The sequence below is a fragment of the Sphaerodactylus townsendi genome, linkage group LG12, assembly GCF_021028975.2.
Source record: "Sphaerodactylus townsendi isolate TG3544 linkage group LG12, MPM_Stown_v2.3, whole genome shotgun sequence".
Taxonomy (NCBI): Eukaryota; Metazoa; Chordata; class Lepidosauria; order Squamata; family Sphaerodactylidae; genus Sphaerodactylus; species Sphaerodactylus townsendi.
Window position 1 is genome coordinate 9,313,831 of NC_059436.1, and position 22,982 is coordinate 9,336,812.

Sequence of the window (22,982 nt, forward strand, 5' to 3'; positions counted from 1 at the left end):
TTTAAAGTTGGGTGATGGAACTAGCAGGCAACATTCCCATTCTCTTAGAATAGAATAGAATAGAATCTTTATTGGCCAAGTGTGATTGGACACACAAGGAATTTGTCTCCGGTGCATATGCTCTCAGTGTACATAAAGAATCTTCTTCTGATTCTTCAAAGGCTTGGGGCACATGTCTGATGTGGAGCTCTTAGAGCTGCTGGATCGTGTCGAAGGCGCCATCCGTGACTACTCGGAGGAATTGGTGCAGCAGCTGGCTCGCCGAGATGAGCTGGAGTTTGAGAAAGAAGTGAAGAACTCCTTCATCACGGTGCTAATGGAAGTCCAGAACAAGCAGAAGGAGCAGAGAGAGCTGATGAAAAGGAGGAGGAAAGAAAAAGGGCTAAGCCTGCAGAGCAGCCGAATAGAAAGGGCAACCCAGATGCCTCTGAAGGTGGGCGAGAACTTCCAGCATTCCTTCCGTAAGAGTGTTCAAAAAGTCGAGTGCCGGGCTTTGCTCCAAGTTGGGACGTTAAGACACTTTTTGCAAGCCTGGATTCAGGTGGAGGCTTTTCAGTGCATGTTTGTGTTGTATTCTCTCAACAGCGGCCAATAGAAACATGATAAGTGGACATGAATGAATGCTTTGTAGAAACCCCCAGTAAGAGGTCATCCACAGAATAAAATGTCACACAGCAGGGCCAGCATTGACTCTGCAAAAAGAATGATTCCTAAGTTACACATTCCTGTCTTTTATTGACTACGTCTATACATGTTTTAATCAGAAGTATGACTGTTTCTTTTGGACAAGAGACTGTAGCTTAAAACAGTGTTGAGCTGGTTTCAGGCTTGTGTGGCCCTTTAAAAAAACACTAGAATATCTGGGGTCTTAAAATGTGCTGTAAATACACAGAAACAAGAGTACATTCCCAGCATTGACAGATAAGGTGTAACTGATCTGTTCTTCTGGGCTTACACACATACTAAGAACTGAAGAAGTGCCTTGTAGGATTGGATCAAAGTCTGCCTGAACTGCTAGTCTTGGCAAGAATCCAAATAACCTGCAAATTATAGGTGGCCCACAAATTGACCACTGTCCCCCCATGAGTCTTATCTTCTGCCCACCCCATTTTCACTAGTTTATGGAAGTCCAACCATTAGTCTGAGAAATATTTGCAATTTGATTATGTTCACATAGCTGATATGGTTTGCAGCTGCCCCATCAAATTACCTGCTTGGAGCCACTAATAAAAGCATCCTCTGAAACAAAACAGTGATTCAGTGGTGGGTTTCTGCCAGCTTCCCATTTGGGGAGAAAGAAGTGTATTGAACATCAGAAACCATGTGATTGCATGGACAAATGATACTGAATTTCTAATGTAGACTTCTAAGGACAGAGAGCCTTAACATCCATGAATCCACCAAAGCATGGCATATTGCACGGATTCTTTGCAAAGCACATGGGTGACATAATTAAGCAGACACTGCTGCTGCTGCATCTTATTAGACAATCCTGTAAATGAAACCAACAATTTGAAAATGGACTTTCCCCTCTCCTTTCTGTTCAGCGATTCAGTATGGAAGGAATCTCAAATATCCTGCAGACTGGTATCCGGCAGACATTTGGAAACTCAACAACTGATAAGCAGGTGAGTACAATATCCGCTGAGGATAAAAATGTGAATTATACCAGCATATATGTAACCTCAGCTTGTGAGTTCTGTGGGGCAGAACTTGGAATGAGTTTGCAACAACAATTTTTAAAAACAAAATGGTTTACTTTCTTAACATACAACATTAAACATCAACATTTAACATCACACTTCAAGGTCCTGTTCAGGTTGCATTTTCAAGTCCTTATATTTACAGTCTACTGATACTGCCAAGTCCAATTCTTCTTTGCAAGTGGGTTGGCTCCTGAAGACTCCAAGGGCTTGATGAACAGGATTCAACATGATGAAGGTTTCCAGGAGAACTCTCACCCATTACAAACATAAAAACCCCCTGAAACAATAAACTCCAACATTTACAACATAGCAAAAATAAACTACCACCTTCCCAGTAGTTCCCAACAACATTGCAGTTACCTTACAAGGTGTTAAGGGCTTATACAAACCAAGGTCCGAGTCTGGTAGCCTTGTCTCCTCCAACTACATGAGCTCTGCAGCCTTTTGCTCCACCCCTTTCTGGGTCAACCCATTCTAAGCATGGGGGTTACATATACACTTTCTCTAACCTGCAGCCCCCTGGATAGCATGACTGCAAGGAGCAATTTCAGGGGAGGTCGAGAAGGCAGGAAAAGGGGGACTTAACTTTTCCCTGTGCCTGGTTATTCACTCCTGCAAATGAGCCCAAGTTGCTTCCTATTGTAATAAGAGAAGAAGAATATTCAATAAATAGCTGGGAAGTGTTTGCAGGAGGACATCAGCATATGCAGGAAAGGACTAGCCCCATCAGTGCCCCTTTGCCAGTGTCCCCAGACCTCACATAGTTCACAGTGTGTTTGCCTCATAAAGTTTAATTCTATCCTGAGTGGATTATTGGATGAACACCAGTACTAAATTCTTGCCACTTGAGTAGGGCCACATCCTGGTCTGGAATCCCAGCAGCAATTGAATTACCTTGGAATTGTATACCCTTCTCATTTCTTGCTCAAGGCTATTTAAAACATTCTGCAGCTCTGCCTACAATCCGTTTGTCCTCCAGCAGAACAAAACAAAAGGGAAAGTGGAAACCAACTTTCAGTTCTGCTGATCTGGCGGTCACTAGCTCTAATGTTTGGGCTACTGGAGAGGAAAATAAAACTGACTCCTTACCAAGGGCAGCCAATGCTTGGTGGCAAGAAGGACAGCATTTTGCTTTTAAGGAAAAAAATATCTTCAGAATTAAGCCATGCTTATGTAAAGTGCCTTGCTGCTCTCTTGGGATTCAGTTTTCATTTTATTTTCTGCTCTTTGAGAATTAATGTGTTTCTTTCATTGGCCCCTTCCGCACACGCAAAATAATGCGTTTTCAAACCACTTTCACAACTGTTTGCAAGTGGATTTTGCTATTCCGCACAGCTTCAAGGAGCACTGAAAGCAGTTTGAAAGTGCATTATTCTGCATGTGCGGAATGAGCCAACATTTGGTTGTTTGAGAGCAACCTCCATCTTTTCATTACTCCATCTTTCCTTTAAAAATAATCCACTTGGTTCTTCTGATAAAGCCTTAAAAGTGGTTTTTAAAAAGGTTTCAAAGTGAGAAACTCAGGTGGAAAGGGAACCTAGTACCTAAATTATGATAGGGAAAGCTTTGGGCATGCTTGAGTCAGGATGGTGTAGTTTATATTTAGGCCTCCTCATAGCAAAGACCCTTTATCTGGAAACTACCTGCCTAATATTTGATAGTGGAAGTACAGGGAAAAAGTCCTCTGCAGAAGATCTTAATAAGCAGGTTCAGATGGGAGCTGGGAAGCCTTCAGATACCCTGGTCTTGTGCTTTATAGAACAATGACTGTGGCCCCGTACAAATAGAATATTAGGAAGGTGTGTTCACAGCAGTTAGCCTCTGTCAGTAGTTTGGCCTCTGTAATTCTAGATCTGCTGAAGTTTCCAAATAATTATTAAAGACGGTTCCATGTTGCAGTAATCTATCTTAAATGTAACCAGAGTTTGGACAATTTTGGCAAGACCATTTCTGTCCCAAAGGTCTGCATCTGGTGCAGCCAACAAAATGAGTGAAAAGTGAATTCATTCAACAGTTGCTTCTTGAGCAACAAGCTATACACGGTTGTATCCAGAGCAAAGGACAAGCCGGAAACACGATTCTTAAGGGGATCGTGATCTTTAAGGGGAGTACGACCACTATCCAAATCAGAAGAAACTCCACTTTATCGGGCTATGCTACAATTACTTACCAGCAGCACTTCCATTGTCTCTGAACTGAGTTTCCGTTTGTTCAAAGGCTGGCATTGCTGGGTAGCTGCAGTCCTTGCCTGCTGTTTACCTGTTTGCCTTTGCAAGCATCATCACGTGTTTGTTGGGCAAGACTACCACAGGCAACAGCAGTCCTGCTGAGTGAGGAATAGAGAAGAGCCATCTCCAGGTTAGAGAGAGGCAGTAAGCGTCCCTTACCCTATCTTCTCATTCCAGCAAAATGCAGGCAACAGCTCTTGCTTGCTAGCATTGTTATCTCACCCAGAAAGGTGCTAGGGGCATGAGAAGTCCATCCAACTATGCTCTCACCTGCTTGATCTAGTTGACCATTCCATTGCTAACAGTAGCCAGCCAAAATGGCCTTTGAAAAACTTCTGGGTAAAACTGTTAATATGTCTTCCTTACCAGTCTTTAAAAGAAACCCAGCTATATGTCTAATGATGAAAAATATTAATTTGTTGAAGGTCTTAGACATCATACAATAAATGCTGTGGCTGCTGAATAACTTTATAGATATATGGGTAGAGTTCATAATACTGTCTCATTTGTTGTGTCTCGCAGCTGAGCATCCATCAGGGAAAGGGCTTCATTGGTATAGTACCAGCATTATAGTGTTACACATTGGCAGATGTACTGGGCAGCCCTTGTGAACACTGTAGCATACATTTACACTCTGAAGATTTTCCATAAATGTGTTTGAATGAGAACATTAAAAGTTGTGATCTGGACACAAGTCAAAACATTCACCAATTTGTGAACAGCCTCAGAACATTTCCTTGGGAGCAAATGGAGGTCGTCACTTCTGATTCCTGTTCCATTCCTTTCCAGTATTTGAACACAGTTATTCCATATGAGAAGAAAGCCTCGCCTCCTTCAGTTGAAGACTTACAGATGCTTACAAACAGTAAGTTGCTTGTCTGCTGTGTTGAATGTAGTAAGGACACACTGCTTCGAAATCAACACATTTCCCGTCCAGCAGAAGTATTCTAGAATCTTTGAAACCACCAGCATAACGGACCCTCAAACTTTCTCAAGCAGTGGCTAATGTTTTGGAAGGTGGTGGTGAACTGGCTTGAAGTTATCATCTCCTGGGCAATCTAGATTGTCCTTTTTAGCGAGTCTGAAGATATGTTTACCATTTGAGTTGGTAGATTGCAACATGCCCAATATTAAGCAAAGTTCAGCACTTGAGTGCACATTTTCAGAAAGACATAGTAGGCGCAGATTTTTGGTAGGCAAAAATCTACTAACTATGGCCCCTTCCGCACACGCAAAATAATGTGTTTTCAAACCACTTTCACAACTGTTTGCAAGTGGATTTTGCTATTCTGCACAGCTTCAAAGAGCGCTGAAAGCAGTTTGAAAGCTTTGCATGAGCCTATGGCTCATTCCGCACATGCAGGATAATGCACTTTCAAACTGCTTTCAGTGCTCTTTGAAGCTGTGCAGAATAGCAACATCCACTTGCAAACAGTTGTGAAAGTGGTTTGAAAATGCATTATTCTGCGTGTGCGGAAGGGGCCTAAATCTCCTATGACTTGAAAAACAATAAGTCAACTAATTCTATTCTTATGTGTTTGGGGATGGGGGCAGAAGTATAGAACTCTTGAGAGAGGCCAACCAAAGTCACTGCAGATCTTCTGGGAATGAAGACAAAAATTTTGTATTTAGGCAGGCATTTTAAAAAATGAATATTGTTGCTTTTTGTTGATGTTATGTGGTTCCTTTTCATTCTTCAAATTTTTGTTTTTATAACTTGGTAAAAGCTCTGGTTTACAATCTTTATATTTATTTTTTAAAAGACTATACATTTTAGGTAATATGCATGTGATTGTATATCCTGTATATGGCATCTTGAGTAAGTCTTATCTAGAAAAGGCATTGGAAATTTCCATGATGTTCCTAAAAAGTGTATTCCATTATTAAACTGGAATTCTTCATTTTTGTTTTAATAGAATGGCTTGATCTCATTTTTGTTTTAGATAACTTTTAAAATGTTTGAAAGTTATCATCCGTCTTATCTGTTTTTTAACTATCATATTCTGGTAGCGAAGTTCTAATCTAGAATGATCATATCCCCCAATTTGGATGGAACAGAGTCTGAATAGCTTTCCCACACAATCAGAGATGTAATTCTAGGAGCAGGCCAGAATTGGGGGCTGGTATAAATGCTACACTCTCTCAAATTAGTATTCTGTAGCAACTTGCTTTTCTGTTTTGAAGTTCTTGTGAATTGTCATCAATTTCATCTTTATGTATCTGTTCTCAAACTGCTGCGCTCCATTTTCTGAGTGGCACTTAACTTTCAGGTTTCTGCTCTCAAAATCCAGCATGTTCCAGAACAGTTTGCAGCTTCAAAGCTATTTCATAAACATCTAAGTTAGTTGGATAGAGAATTTAGCCTCTAACTCTGACTGATCAATTTGAGGAACAAAAATTGAAAGGTTGAGATGTTGTGACAGGCCCTTGTGCATTATGGGAGAATCGTCAGTCTCCTTTTGAGTTTCCATGGCAACTATGTTTTGAATTAGCTGGAACAAACACTGGCTTAGTCCTCCTGAAAAGAATGCAGTGCTATGAATGGCTGTTTTGTGCATATAGAGAGTTTTGTGCAAGTGACAATTTGTGTCTCAAGGCAAAGCCTTAGCAAAGAGGTTACTAGGGATAAATCTGTGAGGGTCTTTTTGCCTAATTAACTGGTGTGCAAAGCTACATTAGACAGTGATGCAAACATAAGATATATTTAGATGAGATCAGTTACTGAGCTGGAAGAAATGTTCCTGAATAAAATTCAAAGACCAGCCAGCCCCTCCAAATACAGTCCCTTGAATCTTTGGTATCCAAGTTGCTGCCAACAGAGCATGCAGTAATGTAACTTGTGTTCCCACATTCTGGCTAGATTTCCCATTTCACAGGTCTCTTGGATAAGACTCCTGTCCATGTTATAGTAGTATATAAAAAGATCTCTGTTTTGACCAAGACTAAATTTAACCATTGCCCTGTAACTTCTTAACAGAATTGCCAGTTTCAATATGGCTTAAGGCTCTTTGGTATTTGAGAATTACAATTCCAACAGGCACGTCTGTTCCTGTCATAGCAGTAATACAATTTGAGTGTCAGTGCTCTGAATCAGAACCCTGTGTGAGTTTTGATGCAAACACGCACGCACGCACACACACGCACACACATGGGCTTCCTGAAGATTCAAGTATCCCACCAACTTCAATGGAAGAGAATTCTCTGTGCATTGAAACAAATGGCTCCACCCAATCTGCCCTAGATGAGGGGAGGGGACAAATCATACCTGTGTACAAGTCCCTACTCTGGCACCAAATGACTTTGAGGGCCATGTGTGTCACTGAGCCTCACAGGAAACAATTGCTCCTTTGAATAATTCAGTAATGATGTTCTCCTCCCAATTTCTTTCCCCAGTTCTTTTTGCAATGAAGGAGGACAATGAAAAGGTCCCTACGTTGCTAACTGACTACATTTTAAAAGGTAAATATTTAATTTGTAAGGGATGGTCCATACATCATTTAATTTCAGTAGCTGAATGAGTGAACTGTTTTAGCTGAAAATCACTGTGTGTGGGCAAAGTAAGCTGACACGAATGCTTTGTGGTGTTTCGTGCTGGTCTCTGACTATAAGAAATTATTCTGTTCTGTTTTGTCCTGTGGCATTTGATATGTGATTACTCATTCAAACCAATGAGAAGCACTTTAAAACTACTACTACTACTGCCCTTCCTAGGGGTGCTAATTCCAGGTTAGGAAATTCATGGAGATTTGAGAGTGGAACCTGGGGAGGGCATGGTTTGGGGTGGGGAGGGGAGAAACCTCAGCAATGTGCAATGCCATAGAGTTCACTCTCCATCGGTTACAATTCTGGGACATCTCCAGGCCCCACCTGGAGGTTAGCAATTCTAGCACTTCCCCAGATCTGCTCTGTGAACAAGGAGAAATCAGTGTAGAAGGGAGCACAGTTGGTGTGCGGCTTGCAAAACCTTCAGGCAGCAAACATCCCATACAAGCGTTACACGGACAAGCTTTTCATGTCTCTTACAAGAGTGGTTTCTTGCTGATCTTCTGTGAATATAACCACATGAAGTGAATGGTTTTCTTGGACTGCTGTACCAACAGATGGAAGGTGTGCTTAGCAGAGCAGAATGATATTTTTAAAAACAACCCATCAGCCTTCTAACAGGGAGGTATTGCCCATCTGTTGCAAGGTCAGCCGTTCTTACCTAGAAAACTCATGGTGGACGCTGATTCCCAGGCTGTTGGCCTTCATTTTAATGCTGCCAGCTTTCATTTTAATGCTGCCCTTGACATAAGCAAAATAGTGTGTGTGTGTGTGTGTGAAGTGCTGTTAAGTTGCACCCAATTTATAGCAACCCAGTAGGATTTTTCAAAGCAAGGTACTACAGAGATGGTTTGCCACTGCTGCTTTCTTCATAATGGCCCTGGTATTAGAGAGGGCATTTTATCCCTCTCTAACTGGCTAATCTAGAGTAAAGTGAGATAATCGATAACAGGGGACCATTTTTAATTTTTTCTAATTGTTAATGTTATTATTCTAAATATTAAAATTATGGTACTGATTTACCGTTAGCTGCCCTGAGTCTGGCCCTGGCTGAGAAAGGGGCAGGATAGAAATAAAAGAAATAAATACAATCTAAGTACTAGCCAGGGTGGTAGTAGAAAGTGCCACCAAGTCACTGCTGACTTAGGGTGACCCCATAGAGTTTTCAGGGCAAGAGACATTCAGAGGTGGTTTGCCACTGCCTGTCTCTGCATAGTGGTATTCTTTGGTGGCCTCTCATCCAGGTACTAACCAGACCTGGCCCTACTTAGCTTCTGAGATCTGATGAGATCAGGCTAGCCGGGCTCATCCGTATCAGGGCAAGCAAAATGGTGGGGTCCATTAAACGTCCTGACTTGTGGTCTTGCTTATTCCCTTCCTCCTTCTTTCAGTTCTCTGTCCTACCTAAGCTTTACGGCTTTGAGCAACGTGGAACCAACGGGAGACAACGAGGCCAGTGTGTCATTCCATCACAGGGACTGCATGACATAATGTAAACTTTGAACTGTGTATTTAAAGATGTATAGCATTAACCTGGATTAAACATGAGCAAAAGTCTTTTCCTTTGCTGTCCGTTTCTAGTCCTAGTAAACATTCGAATGCATGAGTGCAAACAGGTTCTGATCGTCTCGTTCTCTCTTGCCCATCTCCGTCTTGGGGAGGCAGTGTTTTGCCCCATGGTGTGTTCTCAAACCAATTTCCCCCCAAACCACTATGAGACTAATTTGTATACTGAAATAAACATTTCTTTACTTAAATACAAACAGCTAGCACCCTTCTTGGAGAGGTAGTTTCAGGATCTGATTGCTGGGTTTCTTAATCTTCCTGATAAAAGGGCAACCCCCCCCCAATAAAACCAAATTAAAGGAATAGACGTGTTTACATCTTTTTATCTGGCCCTGGCTGTCATTTACTCTGTGCCATGCAGAAATAGGATAGATTTTAGAGAGAGGGAAAGAACTCCCTTGAAGAAAAGGGATAAACTATGTAAATATATATCGGTAGTAAATATAGAACAATTCAGGATGTGCGGTCCCATATACCTGCAACTTTCTCACCGCTTGATTCATTTACCTCCATCTGAGTAGGTCCTTTACCTTATTGGGATCAGGAGGGGTTTAGAAGTAAGTATTAAAAGTACATAGTGATGGAGTATTAATAGGATATTGTGTGGCTCAAAGCTTTGCACATTTCTTCCTCTAGCAGTTTAATAATACTACTTAAAGGGAAACATCTGAAGAAAAGCCAGATGTTCTCATGTTTGTGAGGGCCACCAGCCAGATGGAACAATATTTGGATTGAAGCAGCGTCTGGTTGGTATAGGAATATGAAAGTTCTACAGCTGCATCAAACCCTTGTGTATTGACCCCCTCCAAAGCAGCTGCTCCATACAGCCCATACATTCAAATAAACTCTGTTCAATGAATCCTGTCTCCAGGAATACATTTTTGTGAGGAATGTCATGTTTGACCTGAGCAGTAGGAGTGTAGGAACAGTGGCTTCTGGAATTTTGGCTCAAAATTTCAGATTATTGTAGCTCTTGTTAACACTGTCCTCAGCTAAATGATAGGTTTATAGCTCAGTCTTATCATGACACTGGAATATTCATACACGTGAGATATCTGCAACCCCTTGATATTACGAACAGTCTAAATGCAGAGTTCTCACCCTATCTTTACCCTTTGTGGGTTGGGTTCACGAACAGTCTAAATGCAGAGTTCTCACCCTATCTTTACCCTTTGTGGGTTGGGTTCCACCTGGAAAAGATGAATGAAAAGATAATGTTTAGGAGGATCTGTCACTTTGTTGAATGCTACTTACACAGTGAAAAGAATGACACAGGATACAGACATTTGCTTTCTCTCTGCAAATGTATATGGCTGATACGAGGATATTGTTGTAAATTGATGTGAAGCAGCAGGCTTCTGTGGTCAGTAATTCTGAGTTATGTACTAATGTAACAAGGTATGAAAGATGTGGCAAAGGAGTTCTCTGGGTATGGACTAATGTAACATCCTCTCCATCTCCCCATAGAGAGGGCTCCGAGTGACTTGTGGGGTTTTCTTTTGCAAATAAAGTCTGATTTTCAACCCACCCTACCGAGTCTTGTGTGAATTGCTCCAAAGGCGAAAGGAGTGTAGGGGAAAAAATCCATAATGAACATTGGGGGGGTGGGATTATGTAGGGATGCTGAAAACTTTGTAGCCAAGATCTCTCTTTTCTCAGCCATGATCACTCATGAGTCAGGCCTTGGATCAGCTCATCTAGTCCTCACTGTTCAGTGCCCAATTTGATGACTGTGTCGCACAGCTTTGCAACAGCACAGCAGTCATGGTGAAAGAATTTCATTTCCTTCTGCCTGGAAGCCACTTTTGTCCAACACAGTAGACGAAATTGATTGTTTTGTGAGGGTTATGAATGGTAGGGTCGGGTAATTAAAAGACACTGAGCAGCAGTGGTGGAAAACAATGTGTGCACGTGTGGACTTATACCGATCTTGGTAGATCAGAAGCCATTAACTTTGTTTAGAGAGAAACATCCAAACATCAATGGTAAGACACAGTGTTTGCTTCTACACAACTACCTCTTCTGTTCTTCATTGAACCAGTTGGTGGCACCGTTTGGTGAAGTGGAAACAGCAGATGGAGAGGGTAACGTTTTCTGCTATGAAATGTTTCCTGCTCTGGTAGGGTTTTCCTTTGTTCATGTTAATATTTATGACTTTATTGTGTTGTGCTTTGTAAGCTGCCCTGAGCAGATTTGCTGGAGAAGTACCGTAAACATTTTTGAAAGAAAGAACAGGCCCTGTGTATAACCACTGGAAACGACTGGCATGGGCAGAAAACAATCCAGTGACCAAGCACCAGCTGCTTGTGAGCAACTTAAACTGCCTGCTTGAACAATAACCTTCCTTCCTGTGATGAGTGAGCAGGATGTGAGCTGTACTAGTAAAGGCTTCGGCTTCTTGTTTTCTTGAGTTTCTTGTATTCCCTCTCAAGAAGCTTCACATCATTCATCCATGGACACAGCTGCCATGGATACATGGCAGCATGTTTGGCTGTGAATAGCTCCAATTAGCTTGTTCTCATCAAAGTTTGGAAGCTAAGCAGGGCTGGCCACGGTTAGTACTTGGATGGGAGACCACAGTTGCTATGCTATGCAGAGGAAGGCAAACCACCTCTGCAGGTACCTTGCCTTGCAAACCACATGGTCCTGGGGCCACCATGAGTCAGTTCTGACTTGACAGCACACAATTACTATTATGGACAGCTTCCATAAGAACATAAGAACATAAGAACAAGCCAGCTGGATCAGACCAGAGTCCATCTAGTCCAGCTCTCTGCTACTCGCAGTGGCCCACCAGGTGCCTTTGGGAGTTCACATGTAGGATGTGAAAGCAATGGCCTTCTGCGGCTGTTGCTCCCGAGCACCTGGACTGTTAAGGCATTTGCAATCTCAGATCAAAGAGGATCAAGATTGGTAGCCATAAATTGACTTCTCCTCCATAAATCTGTCCAAGCCCCTTTTAAAGCTATCCAGGTTAGTGGCCATCACCACCTCCTGTGGCAGCATATTCCAAACACCAATCACCATCGCTAGCATTGAAGAAGTGTTTCCCTTTTATTAGTCCTCTAATTCTTCCCCAGTGCATTTTCAATGAGATGGCCCCCTGGTTCCTGAGTGTGTATTGTGAGAAAGAGAGAAAAATTCTCTCTCTGTCAACACATTTTCTACCCCATGCATATAATTTTATAGACTTCCAAATCATTATCCCCCCTCAGACGTCTCCCTCTCCAAACTAAAGTGAGAGTCCCAAACGCTGCAGCCTTTTCCTCATAAGGGAAGGGATGCTCCAGTCCCTCAATCATCACCTCGTTGTCTCCTTCTCTGCACTTTTTCTATCTCTTCAATATCCTTTTTGAGATGTGGTGGACTAGAACTGAACACAGTACTTCCAAGTGTGGTCGCACCACTGGCTTTATATAAGGAGACAATGGACAATCTTTGCAGTTTTATTATCAATAATTCCTTTCCTGATTTCTCAATATCCCCTTGGCATAGAGTTTTGCCTTTTTTTTACAGCTGCCATACATTGAGTTGACATTCCCATGGAACTATCAATTAAGACGCCCAAATCCCTTCCCTGGTCTGTGACTGATAAAGCACTGACCCCCTGTAAGCCCGTCAATATGTGAAGGGGTTTGGATTTTTTGCCCCTATGTGCATCAATTTCTTTTGCATTTTGCTACATTGGAACTGCATTTGCCATTTTCTTAGCTCCACTCACCTAATTTATCAAGGTCCGGCTTGGAGCTCCTCAAGCAATCCTTTGTGGTTCTCACTCACCTCTACATAATTTGGTTTATCATCTGCAAACTTGGCCACTGCACGCTTACTCCACCCCCCTACTTCCAGGCTTCATTTATGAATAGGGTTCAAAGAGCACTGGTCCCAATACGGATCCTTGGGGGACCACCCACTCCCCACATCTCTCCATTGTGAGAATTTCCCATTTACACCCACTCTTTGCTTCCTGTTTCTCCAACCAGTTTTAATCCATAGGGAGGACTTCCCTCTTATTCCCTTCATTGCTGGAGTTTTTCTCAATAATAGTCTCTGGTGAGGAACTTTGTCAAAAGCCTTTTGGAAATCCAAGTAGACAAATGTCCACTGGTTCCCCCCCCTTATCCACATGCCTATTTACATCCCTCAAAGAACTTCTAGTAAAAGCTCTTGTACATTGTGACAGGACCTTTGCCTTCCTGCAAAATGCCATGCTGACTCTTTCTCAGCAGTGGTTTTGCTTTTGTACATGTTTTATAATTTTATCTTTTAAATGACAGATTCTACTAATTTACTCAGGAACAGAATGTCAAACTGACTGGTCTCAGGTAATTTCCTGGGTCCCCCCTAGATCCCTTTCTCTTAAAGGGCATTGGTGTGACATTGGCACATCTTCCAGTCTCTCAGGGGATGGAGCCTGATTCTTACCAAGGATAAGTTGCATATTAAAGTGTGAGAACATCAGCAATTTCCCATGCTTTGAGCTCTTTAAGAACTCCTCTTTGGGTGAATGCAATCTGGGGCCAGGGGATTTGGTAGCATTTCAGTTTTATCAATGGCTGCCAGAACTTCTCTCCTTGTCTACCACTCATCTTCTTCGTTAGTTCCCTCGGATTCGCCTCCTAAGAAGCTTGGTTCAGGTGCAGGAATTTTCCTCACCTCCCTCTTGGGTGAAGACATTGTGATGCAAAGCAAATTCATTCAGGGCTTTTCTGCAATCTTCCCCTGTCATCTCTTTAGCACAATCCCCTTTGTTCCTTTGTTGTCATCTAACGGGACCTCACCAGCTTCCCTTGCTGGCTTCCTGCTTTTTGATGTACTTTGAAGAAGAACTGTTTGTTGCTGGTTTTGATGTTTCATGTTTCAGCCATGCGTTCCTCATAATCCTTTTTTTTGCCTCCCCTTACAGCTAACTTGCTTCTCTCTTTGCCACCATTTGTGTTCTCTCTGGTAATTCTTTATCCAGTTAAGTTGTTGACTTCCATTTTCTAAAAAGACATATTTTTTCCCTCCTAATAATGGTTCCTCAAGCGCCCCTTTGTTAACCATGGTGGCTTTCTTTTTGGACTGGGCGCTGCCTTTTCCTCAAACCTTGTGGGAACACATTCCAGTTGAGCTTTTAAGACTGTGTTTTTAAATAACCTCCCAAGCATCTTGGACATTTTTGACTCCTCTTTGGATTTTCCCCTTTCAGCTTCCTAAGCACTCATCCCCCTCATCTTTGAGGAAATTTCCCTTTCTGAAGCGTAAATGTAACTACCATTTAGTAGTTGTCACTTGTTCGCATGCAGAGATACTGAATCTGGATAGGCCATTGTGGTGCAGCTGTTCCCCTATCGGCTCAACAACACTGACTTCCCGCGACCAGCGGTCCTGGGTCCCACATAGAATTAGATCTAGGATCTACATCTCCTAATGGTTGGTTCTACAAACCATCTGCTCTTAAGCCACAGTAGTCATTTAGCATATCCAGGGAATGTTCTCTTCCTTACTATGACCTGAACATGCATTTTTACAGCTTTATATATGGGGATAGTTAAAAAAGATAGCACTTCATTACTTGCATACATTTTTTTGCTTTTGTTGGCCTCTCTAATGTCTTTTTTCCATCTCAGAATCCCTCTTGTGTGCTTTGGTCAGGGGGGACGATACAATATATTCCCTAATAAAGTTAAACTATGCTTCACCCCTGGTATTGATATCCACAGTGCTCTGTAGAGGAACTCAGCTCCCCCTGCATTGTCTACTTTTATGTGACACTCATGCTCTGCTTTGATGTAGAGGGCCACCCCACCCCCCAATACGCCCTGTCCTATATCCTTCCCTGTAGAGCCTGTAACCTGGGATAACAGCATCCCACTGGTTCCCTCCCTCATTCCACCATGTCTCTGTGGATGCTCCACTATATCAATGTCCTCCCTTCAAAACTCTGTACTCCAGCTCCCCCATTTTAGGTCTAGAATGCTTCTACACTATTAGCATAGAGACACTTAGCGTATACTCTCGTATCTCCTGGTCCCTAACCCTGGGATTTCTATATGTGGTTTTTTAGCCTCTAGCCTTTTGTGTAGACACTATCACTCTATCACGCATTGCTATGTTCTCTACTCTTGTATGTGGTTGATTTAAAAAAAACACCTCCCTTCTCTGTCTGCATCCGCGTGGACTCTGTATTCCGCACCGAAGACACCGCCGCTCCTGTCGGCTTTCCCAGGAATCAGTTTAAAAGCTGTTCTTGCCACCTTTTTTTAATGTTGAGCGCCAGCAGCCTGGTTCCTCTTTGGTTAAGATGAAGCTCCGCTCCCTTTGTGTACAGGCCTGCCTTTAATTCCAACGCGGCAAAAACGCAAACAAACAACGCCCGCCCGTGGCGTTAGCCCCAGTTCCCTGACAAATCTGGAAACCCTCTGCCTTGCACCATGGCCTTCTCTCTCATCCCACTATTGAGGACCCTGTATCTCCGGGCCTTTGCCTAGCTACGCCTCTACTGGCGCGATGGAACAGGTAGCATTTCAGAGAATGCCACCTCAAAACTTGGGGGTCCTGGATTTTAACCTTTTTTCCCACAGCAGCTAAATTTAGCTTCCAGAACCTCTCCGGCTAGCATTTCCCAATCGCCGTCATTCGTAGTACCAATGTGGCCCACAACTGCTGACTTCCACCCCAGCACTGTCTAACAGCTCTATCTAGACGTGAAGCGTGGACATCCGCGAAGAACTCCTTCTCGCAAGACCCAGGCAGGCCAGAGTCACCATGCGGTCATCACGCTTCTGTCACAAAGCTCCAACTCTCTATATTCCTGATGATCTAATCACCCACTACAAGGAGCCTCCCCGGGCCTCCCGCTGGAGGGGTATCCCTCAGTGCGAAGATGGGGATAGCTGATCACCAGTTAAGGAAGGGGATCCCATCTAAGGGGAGAGCATCTTCCCCCACCTCAGACTTGGCACCCTCTGTCACCCAGACTCTCATTCTCCATGGACATCTGAAGAGATGTCACCTTGGGAAGTGGGGACCCGGCTGCTAGGTCCCTGAAAGCCTTGTTTGTTGCTCCCTCTCTGCCCCTCTCCTCAGCTTCTCCAGGTCTGCCACCTTGGTTTCAAAGAGAACGGACACGTTCCTTGAAAGTGCCAGGAGCTTCATTGTGCAGCTTGAGGGCACACTCCACGACTTCTGGCCTAGTGGCAGATAGTCATACCTATGTGACACCTCCAGTGCAAAACACTGGTAAGCCCCCATCCCCCCCTGCTGGCTTCCTGCCTTCATATGTGCTTTCTTGTTTAGATATTTTAGATATTAAACTTTTGAAGGTCAGTGCCCCTAGGAGCTATCCTTGTACCTACTATCCCTCAAAGAAATGTCCTTATTAATTAATTAATTTATTTATTTTAAAAAAGAAAAAAGAAAGAAATTGCGCGCGCCGCTAGGCGCGCGCCGCTGGTTCCAGAGACTGAACTAAAGACTGAATGACTCACCTCAGGAGCCCCACCTTTAGCAGCCCAGGACAAAGAGTAACCTCTGTTAACCCCTGTTAAGCCCCACCTCCAGCAGTCTCAGCTCCTAGTAGCCTTAAGGAGAAAAAGGAAACTTCCAGGTAACTCTTGATGTCATGACTGTTGATGTCACATGACCAGCCCAGTTCACAAAAGAGGCTGTACCGGAGGGGTTGTGACTAGGAGGTACAACCATAGTTCACATGCAAAAGGTCCCAGGTTCCATCACTGATGTTTTAAAAGGAACTTGGCAAACAGTTGTAGTGAAGAACCACTGCCAGTTGCAATAGACAACACGGGGCTACTATAATGATCCTTATGGCATTTTCTTGCGATTCTGTGATTTGCCTTGGGTCTCAATGAGAAAAGTGGATGAATGATGAAGTAAATAAAAAGATAAATAACTCATATACCAGTGGGATAAGGCAGGTTCATGTTCATGCAGCTCAGGGACAATCATGGAGTCGGACACAACCAGCTTATAAAAGAAGGCGGCGGAGGAGTCCTCTTTGACTTCTCAAAAAGGCCATGCATGCCTTATCAGAATAGGGGCTGGAGAAATTGGGTGAGATGGGAGTGGGAAAGCTGGATGTACTGCAACCCTTGGTTTACTGTGTTTTTAAACATCTGAACTACAAGAGACATATTGGACTATTGTTAAACTTATAATTTAGGTTCTGGTTATTCGGAAGACTGCAGACTCACAAGCTTAGCAGATACAAATGAGAGAAATCATTGGCAGGATTTTAAAACTTTGGGATCAACCACAGGCGTATTTAGGGTGGAGCAAAGCAGGGCGTGTGCCCCAGGTGCCACTTGCAAGGCAAGAAGCCAGTGTGCCTCCTTTTCCAGACTGCACCCTACCAACCTCCACATCCTGCTGCCACTCAGAGGGCTGGTCTACCTGCTGTTAAGAACCTATTGCTTTCAGCTACAGGTAGACCTCCGAGTGGCAGTGGAAGGCGGAGGCTGGCCCACAGGCATCAGTAACACCTATTTTAGACTATTTTAAGGTTGATCTTTGTGAATCACCAGGTGGGGTGTGTGTGTTTCAACTTCCTTGTCTCCTTGCATTGAGTCAGCATGGGGCCATTTTTATTTCCTTAAAGGGTCTCTTACTGTTCTCTTTGCCTTGCTAAGTTGGAGTCTGGTTTATGCTGTACCACTGTTTTCTAGGGCATGAGGATTTACCTTTGGGATAAGAACACAGAATTTTTATGTGAACAGGACAGATGCGTGAAGAGAACCAAATACTCACCAGTACATCTGCCTCCACATAAACATCCTATTCTGCAGCTGCAAAATACAATAAAGAAGGCATAGCGCTTTCATCCCTTGCTTATTCTCTATGATGTTTTTCAGCCTGTATGTATCTTAGTTGGGTGATGTTGCCATACATTTCTGAGTGACTTACTTCATCCTACTCCCTCCCCCCCGTTACATAATATTTATCTTCAAAGGCTTTCTGAATGCTGCTCTCTTTATGTATTCAGAAGGGATAACTGTAAAGCAAAGAGAATACAGAATTACAGACTTTTCTGATCAACAAGCAGTAGGGTTTGGGTTGAATTTCTCATATTTATCTCTTGTGGCTTTCAATCATAGTAACAGGAAAAAAATGTGGTCTGGAGCTCTGTGGAAATAAAGTGTTCTGCACTGAATGAGGTTGGAAAGGGGACCTGAAGGGACATATTAAATTTTTTAAAACCTTGCATATTGCACTCAACTGGCATACTAATCACCTCGCTATGGGGGAAATTAAATCCGTTCGTTGTTGTAATATCCCTTAAAAACAACAACACAGTAACCCTGTCTTAACATGAGCTTAGATTCAAGTAACTCTGACTACAATTGCTGGCTTTGGTTTGGCTCATTAGGGTTCAAAGGTTCAATGTAAATATATTTAATTCATGAGTGACCTAGCTCTCTTTTCTGCACTTAAATCTTATCTGGATCTATCTTCTGTTGTTCTACTGAATGAAATGAGCACAGGGGGGGGGGGGGCATCTTTGCTGACTTGTTTTTCCATAAGGCATTCTTACTGAAGAAATGGCTGATACTGTCTGTTTTGTTAGGATTTTTTGGGGGGGTAACTTTTAAATAACCACATTGTCCATCAACAACAACAATATAACCAGAATCCACAACACAGCACACTCTGAAGCTACCACTGTTCTAGCTTATCTTTCATTCCTGTTGCTCTTTCACATGCTTTGCATTTACATATATAATTTAAAATTTAAATATATAAATTTAAATAATAAAATAAATAAAAAATATAAATTTAAATAATAGAAAAAAGAAATGCCAGGGAATTGCAACAACTCTGAGTGGTTGGGAAACAGATCCAAATTGCATAAAAATACCAAGGCAAATACACAGAAAAGAGAGCTTGGTCTCACTATTGGAGATTAACCTTTGATAGTGTTTGAGAACTGGGAAATGGTTGCTACCAACCTGACAATGGTCTCTTGGCTCACTTTCCTGCAGTTGCGTACACAGCAGTGCTCATAATGTAAAAAAACAACTCTTTTCTTGATGTCATGACATTGGGGTGTAGGATTTGCCAAAACCTCTTATGGTTTAACCATAGTGTTTGGGTGAATCTTAGCGCATCAGCATCCTTTTGGAACTCTGACATCATGAGGTCACAGCCTGAATATGTTCCAATCCCCACTTACTAGGGGGCCTTGGGTCTATTGCATTCTGTCAGCCTAACCTACTTCATAGGGCTGTGGTGTGGATAAAATGGGGTAGGGAGAACCAAGGACATTATTTTGAGCCCCTTGGGGGGCCAGCCAATAAGTCGAAAGAATCAATCGATCAATAAATAAACAAACTGACCCTTTCCCTTTTAAAATTCCAGCTGATGGCATTACCTGGAGCAATCAAAAGCTTGCCAACTGTTTTTGGTTCATCCTAATAACAATACGTTTTTTGAAAAGTTACTTTGCACTATTGCAGCTACCTCTGTCCATCTGGAGGTTCGTTTCTCTCTTGTTTCTATGCCTGCAGCATAAACAAGCATTACCAAACATGGATCCAGATTCCCCCTTGATGCAAATAGTTCCCTACAACACACTCTTGAAAAGGTGCAGAGATTATTTCATGTCCTGGTTTGTTGGGCTGAAATGTCTATTTAAGGCATCGTGATGCCTCTGAATGAGAAAATACTCTCCCAAACTGCAACTGAATTGGGGTAAAAATAAATGCCAACTTGTCAAACTGCTCACTAGGAGGTTTACGGAGAAATGACATTAATTTATGTGCATTTTGCAATGTTTGTTTTGAAACGTATTACTCATGCTCTAGGTCTTACTTGATCTGTTTTTTCTTTTAAAAAGTAAAAGGTGCATTAGCTTCCTCACCTGACGCAAATCGGAAACTCACATTTTAATGTCCCCTCTGGGGGTGGGGTGTCACTTTTCACTCCACCCGCAGTCAAGACCTTAATGTTTTTGGCTAATAAATCTGCATTTTTTGTATAATGTGTAAACTTTTTGTTAAAATTTGAAACAGAGGAAGAACAAGTAAAAGACTGTATGATAAAATTGGCCAGTAATTTTGAGTATAGCGTACAAATGGATCAGTGGGAGAATATATAGTTAAGGAGTCTAAATTCTCAAAGAGAATGTCTATAAAATGATGTATTTGTTGGTATTTGACTGGAGAAATGAGCAAAAATGTATAAAAGTGTTCCAAAAATGTGTTGGAAATGTGAACATCTTGAAGGGTCATTTAACCACTTATGGTGGACTTCTAATAAAGCTAAAAATATAGGATGCAATTTTTTTTAGTACATCCAATAATCCCAAAGATGTTAGAGATTAATATACAAATAAAAGCAGAGGCTTTTCTTTTGGGTCTTATGGACAGACAGTTTGAAAAAAGATATGGAATTTTGTTTTTACATATGACATCATCAGTGAGAATATGATATGTGCAAAAATGGAAAACTTCATCCATACCCACAATAGAACTGTTTGTGAAGATGCTGGAATTGGCTGAGAAAAATAACTAAACTTGCTTTTTTTATTAGAGGAAATAACTTATCTAAATTTATTGAAAACTGGAAACCCTTAACAGACTTCTTGCTTAAAACATAAAAAAGAATGGATGAATTATGGATTTAAGAACTAGGAAAATAAGAAAATGGATATAATACAGAAAAGCGTGAATTCTACTTCATTAGTACTGTAATAGCAATTAAGAATTAAGTGAACTATAATTTAATAACTAACTGGGGAGCAAGTGAGTTCATATTTGGTGCAATCGGGAGCCTCCTTTCCCCCTTCTCGTTTCTGTCTGCCATTTTTGCTTGCTTGTCTTTTTAAAAGTTTTAATAAAAAAGTATATGAGAATGCATTTTTGTTAGAGAAGGCCAAATTTCTCACGTATCACTTTGGCCAGCATTTCACTCCTCCTTAATTTCAGTTTAACTGGATAATGTCTAAAGTCAATCATAGAACTAGAGTATGCTCAGCTTACTGCTGTTTTCAGTTCCGTCTCTCTCCGCCCCCTCGCATAACTGCCAAAATGACAATCAGTGTGTGATTCAAAAAGTTTCTTACTACAGTCGTGATTCCATCTGGCTTTTGGCTACGCAGGTCCCATGACTGCCAGCATAGTTTTGTAAATAGTGATAGTGAATGCCCATCCCTTTTTTCACTAGTGGAAAACAGTGATTGGATCCAAGTCTGATAGAGATTGGAGAATCATGCACGTAGCTGGAAGGTGTGGATGGCAGAATATGGCTCCACTTGCAGTGTTTCCACACCAGGGTACTTTTTCATGGTTTTCTGATTGCTGATGCAGTTCCATGTGAAATCTTCCTTGCAATAGCTGCTTTCACACAGCCCAGATTATTTTCTATTTTTAGCCATGGTTTCCCTATCACACCTGATGTTCATTGAAGCCATCACCCACAATATTCATATATGACCCTCAGAAGTCTACATCCAACTTCTTGTTGTAAAGCTGCACAGAAACAACACAGTATCTTTGAAAAAGATATCTGCAATGAGCCCCTTTCCCCTTCCTAAAAGGCAAGCCAAGCCATGGGCTTTACTCTTCTTTTTCTTTTAAACACACAAGCACAAATAACACTAGACAGAAATTATGCAACACCTTTACAATCCACAAAACGAAATGCTTCCTCCAAGGATTCCTTCTAAAAGGTAGGTGATTCCCTTATGTTATGTTAATTTCTGCTGGAGACTGGCCCCTTGCAGTAAGCATATGAAAGAGAAACTGAGGAGTACTTCATCAGTTAATGCTGTTCCTTTTTCTGACTTGAGGGCTTCTCCAGCCCGTTGTGTCTTGCCCAGGAAATATTTTTGTGGGTTTTTTTTTGCGAGTTTAAAATAAAGCAGATTCCCCCCACCGTGGAAGCAACGGGCTGTTAGTGGTGGAAACATTAAAAAAAGCCAAACATGCAGTTGCTGGTGATTTTTTTTGGGGGGGGGGGGGTCTCCTCTCAAACTGTTTGGAAAAACAAGGTTTTAAATTTGTGACAAGATAGTTTCCACTCAAGGAATGAGAGTTTGGAGGAATCATATGGTTTGTCTCATTCCATTGGTAGGCACATGTTTCCCCACCACTGACATATGATGCTCTATATTTTGCTCCACATCTTACATCTAAAGAAGGAAAAAAAGTGGCCATTGATGTAAATAAACCCATAGCATCCAAACCTTGATGGATATTTCAAACTGTTTGAACTACCATAACACTGAATCTATTGGAGTATTTAAAATGCAGCGAACAAGTGCAGCAAAATCATGGCACTATTCAGGTTAAGAGTTTTTGAAATTATCAATTAATAAGTCCCGGGGAAATCACTGCTTTGCTCCCCCCCTCCCCATTCATTTCTTTGATGCTCTGCTTGGCAATGCGACAGCCCCACCTAGTGAAGAAATCTTGCTATGGCGCTGTGGGACTGGTGCAGGGATTTTTTAGGCATGAAAATGCATGTTATGCGTGCGTACTTGTCTGTGTGCACATGCCTGGGTGTGTTGTCTCTCCAGTAAAATATGGCTTTTGATAAACACGAGCAAATATGGAGCCCTAAATCACAGCAATGGAATTCGTTGCGCATAAGTAAAAATATTAAGGCTGGTGTCAGATGTAATGGTACAATCGCTGTTGGCAACTCAGTTCCTCCCAGGATGGCAGAATTTTGGGGGGAGAAGGAAGAGTCCTTAGAGAACCTTAAGAATTTTTCCTAGCTCAATGCGCTTGGTGTAGCATCACCAAGAGAGGCTTTTTATACTGCATTTCTACCAAATTTGCATTAAAACAATTGAGAGAGAAAAATAGCCTTTTGCTTCGCCATTTTTGAATATTCTGTAGCTGTTCACAAATATGCACATGAATAGTGTGTAACTATTTACAAAAAGAATCCTGCCCCAAAAGATCTGCATTAGCATAGGGGCAAATCCTTCCACCCA

General features: G+C 42.0%; 1 protein-coding gene across 5 annotated transcripts in view; it reads left to right on the top strand.

Annotated features, from left to right (window-relative positions):
- Positions 1 to 18,659, top strand: part of FEZ1 (fasciculation and elongation protein zeta 1) — a 54,510-nt gene extending 35,851 nt beyond the window's left edge. For 3 of the 5 annotated variants that reach the window (XM_048512667.1, XM_048512664.1, XM_048512665.1), the window contains 5 exons: positions 162 to 433; positions 1,548 to 1,628; positions 4,724 to 4,799; positions 7,328 to 7,393; positions 17,710 to 18,659. In XM_048512667.1, coding sequence (XP_048368624.1) covers positions 162 to 433; positions 1,548 to 1,628; positions 4,724 to 4,799; positions 7,328 to 7,393; positions 17,710 to 17,735 — 521 coding nt within the window. In that variant the 3' untranslated portion in view covers positions 17,736 to 18,659. Of the gene's footprint in view, positions 1 to 161; positions 434 to 1,547; positions 1,629 to 4,723; positions 4,800 to 7,327; positions 7,394 to 8,868; positions 10,571 to 17,709 lie in introns of those variants that run through there. The other 2 variants (XR_007245903.1, XM_048512666.1) reach the window with 2 other exon arrangements.
- The last annotated feature ends 4,323 nt before the right edge of the window (positions 18,660 to 22,982 follow it).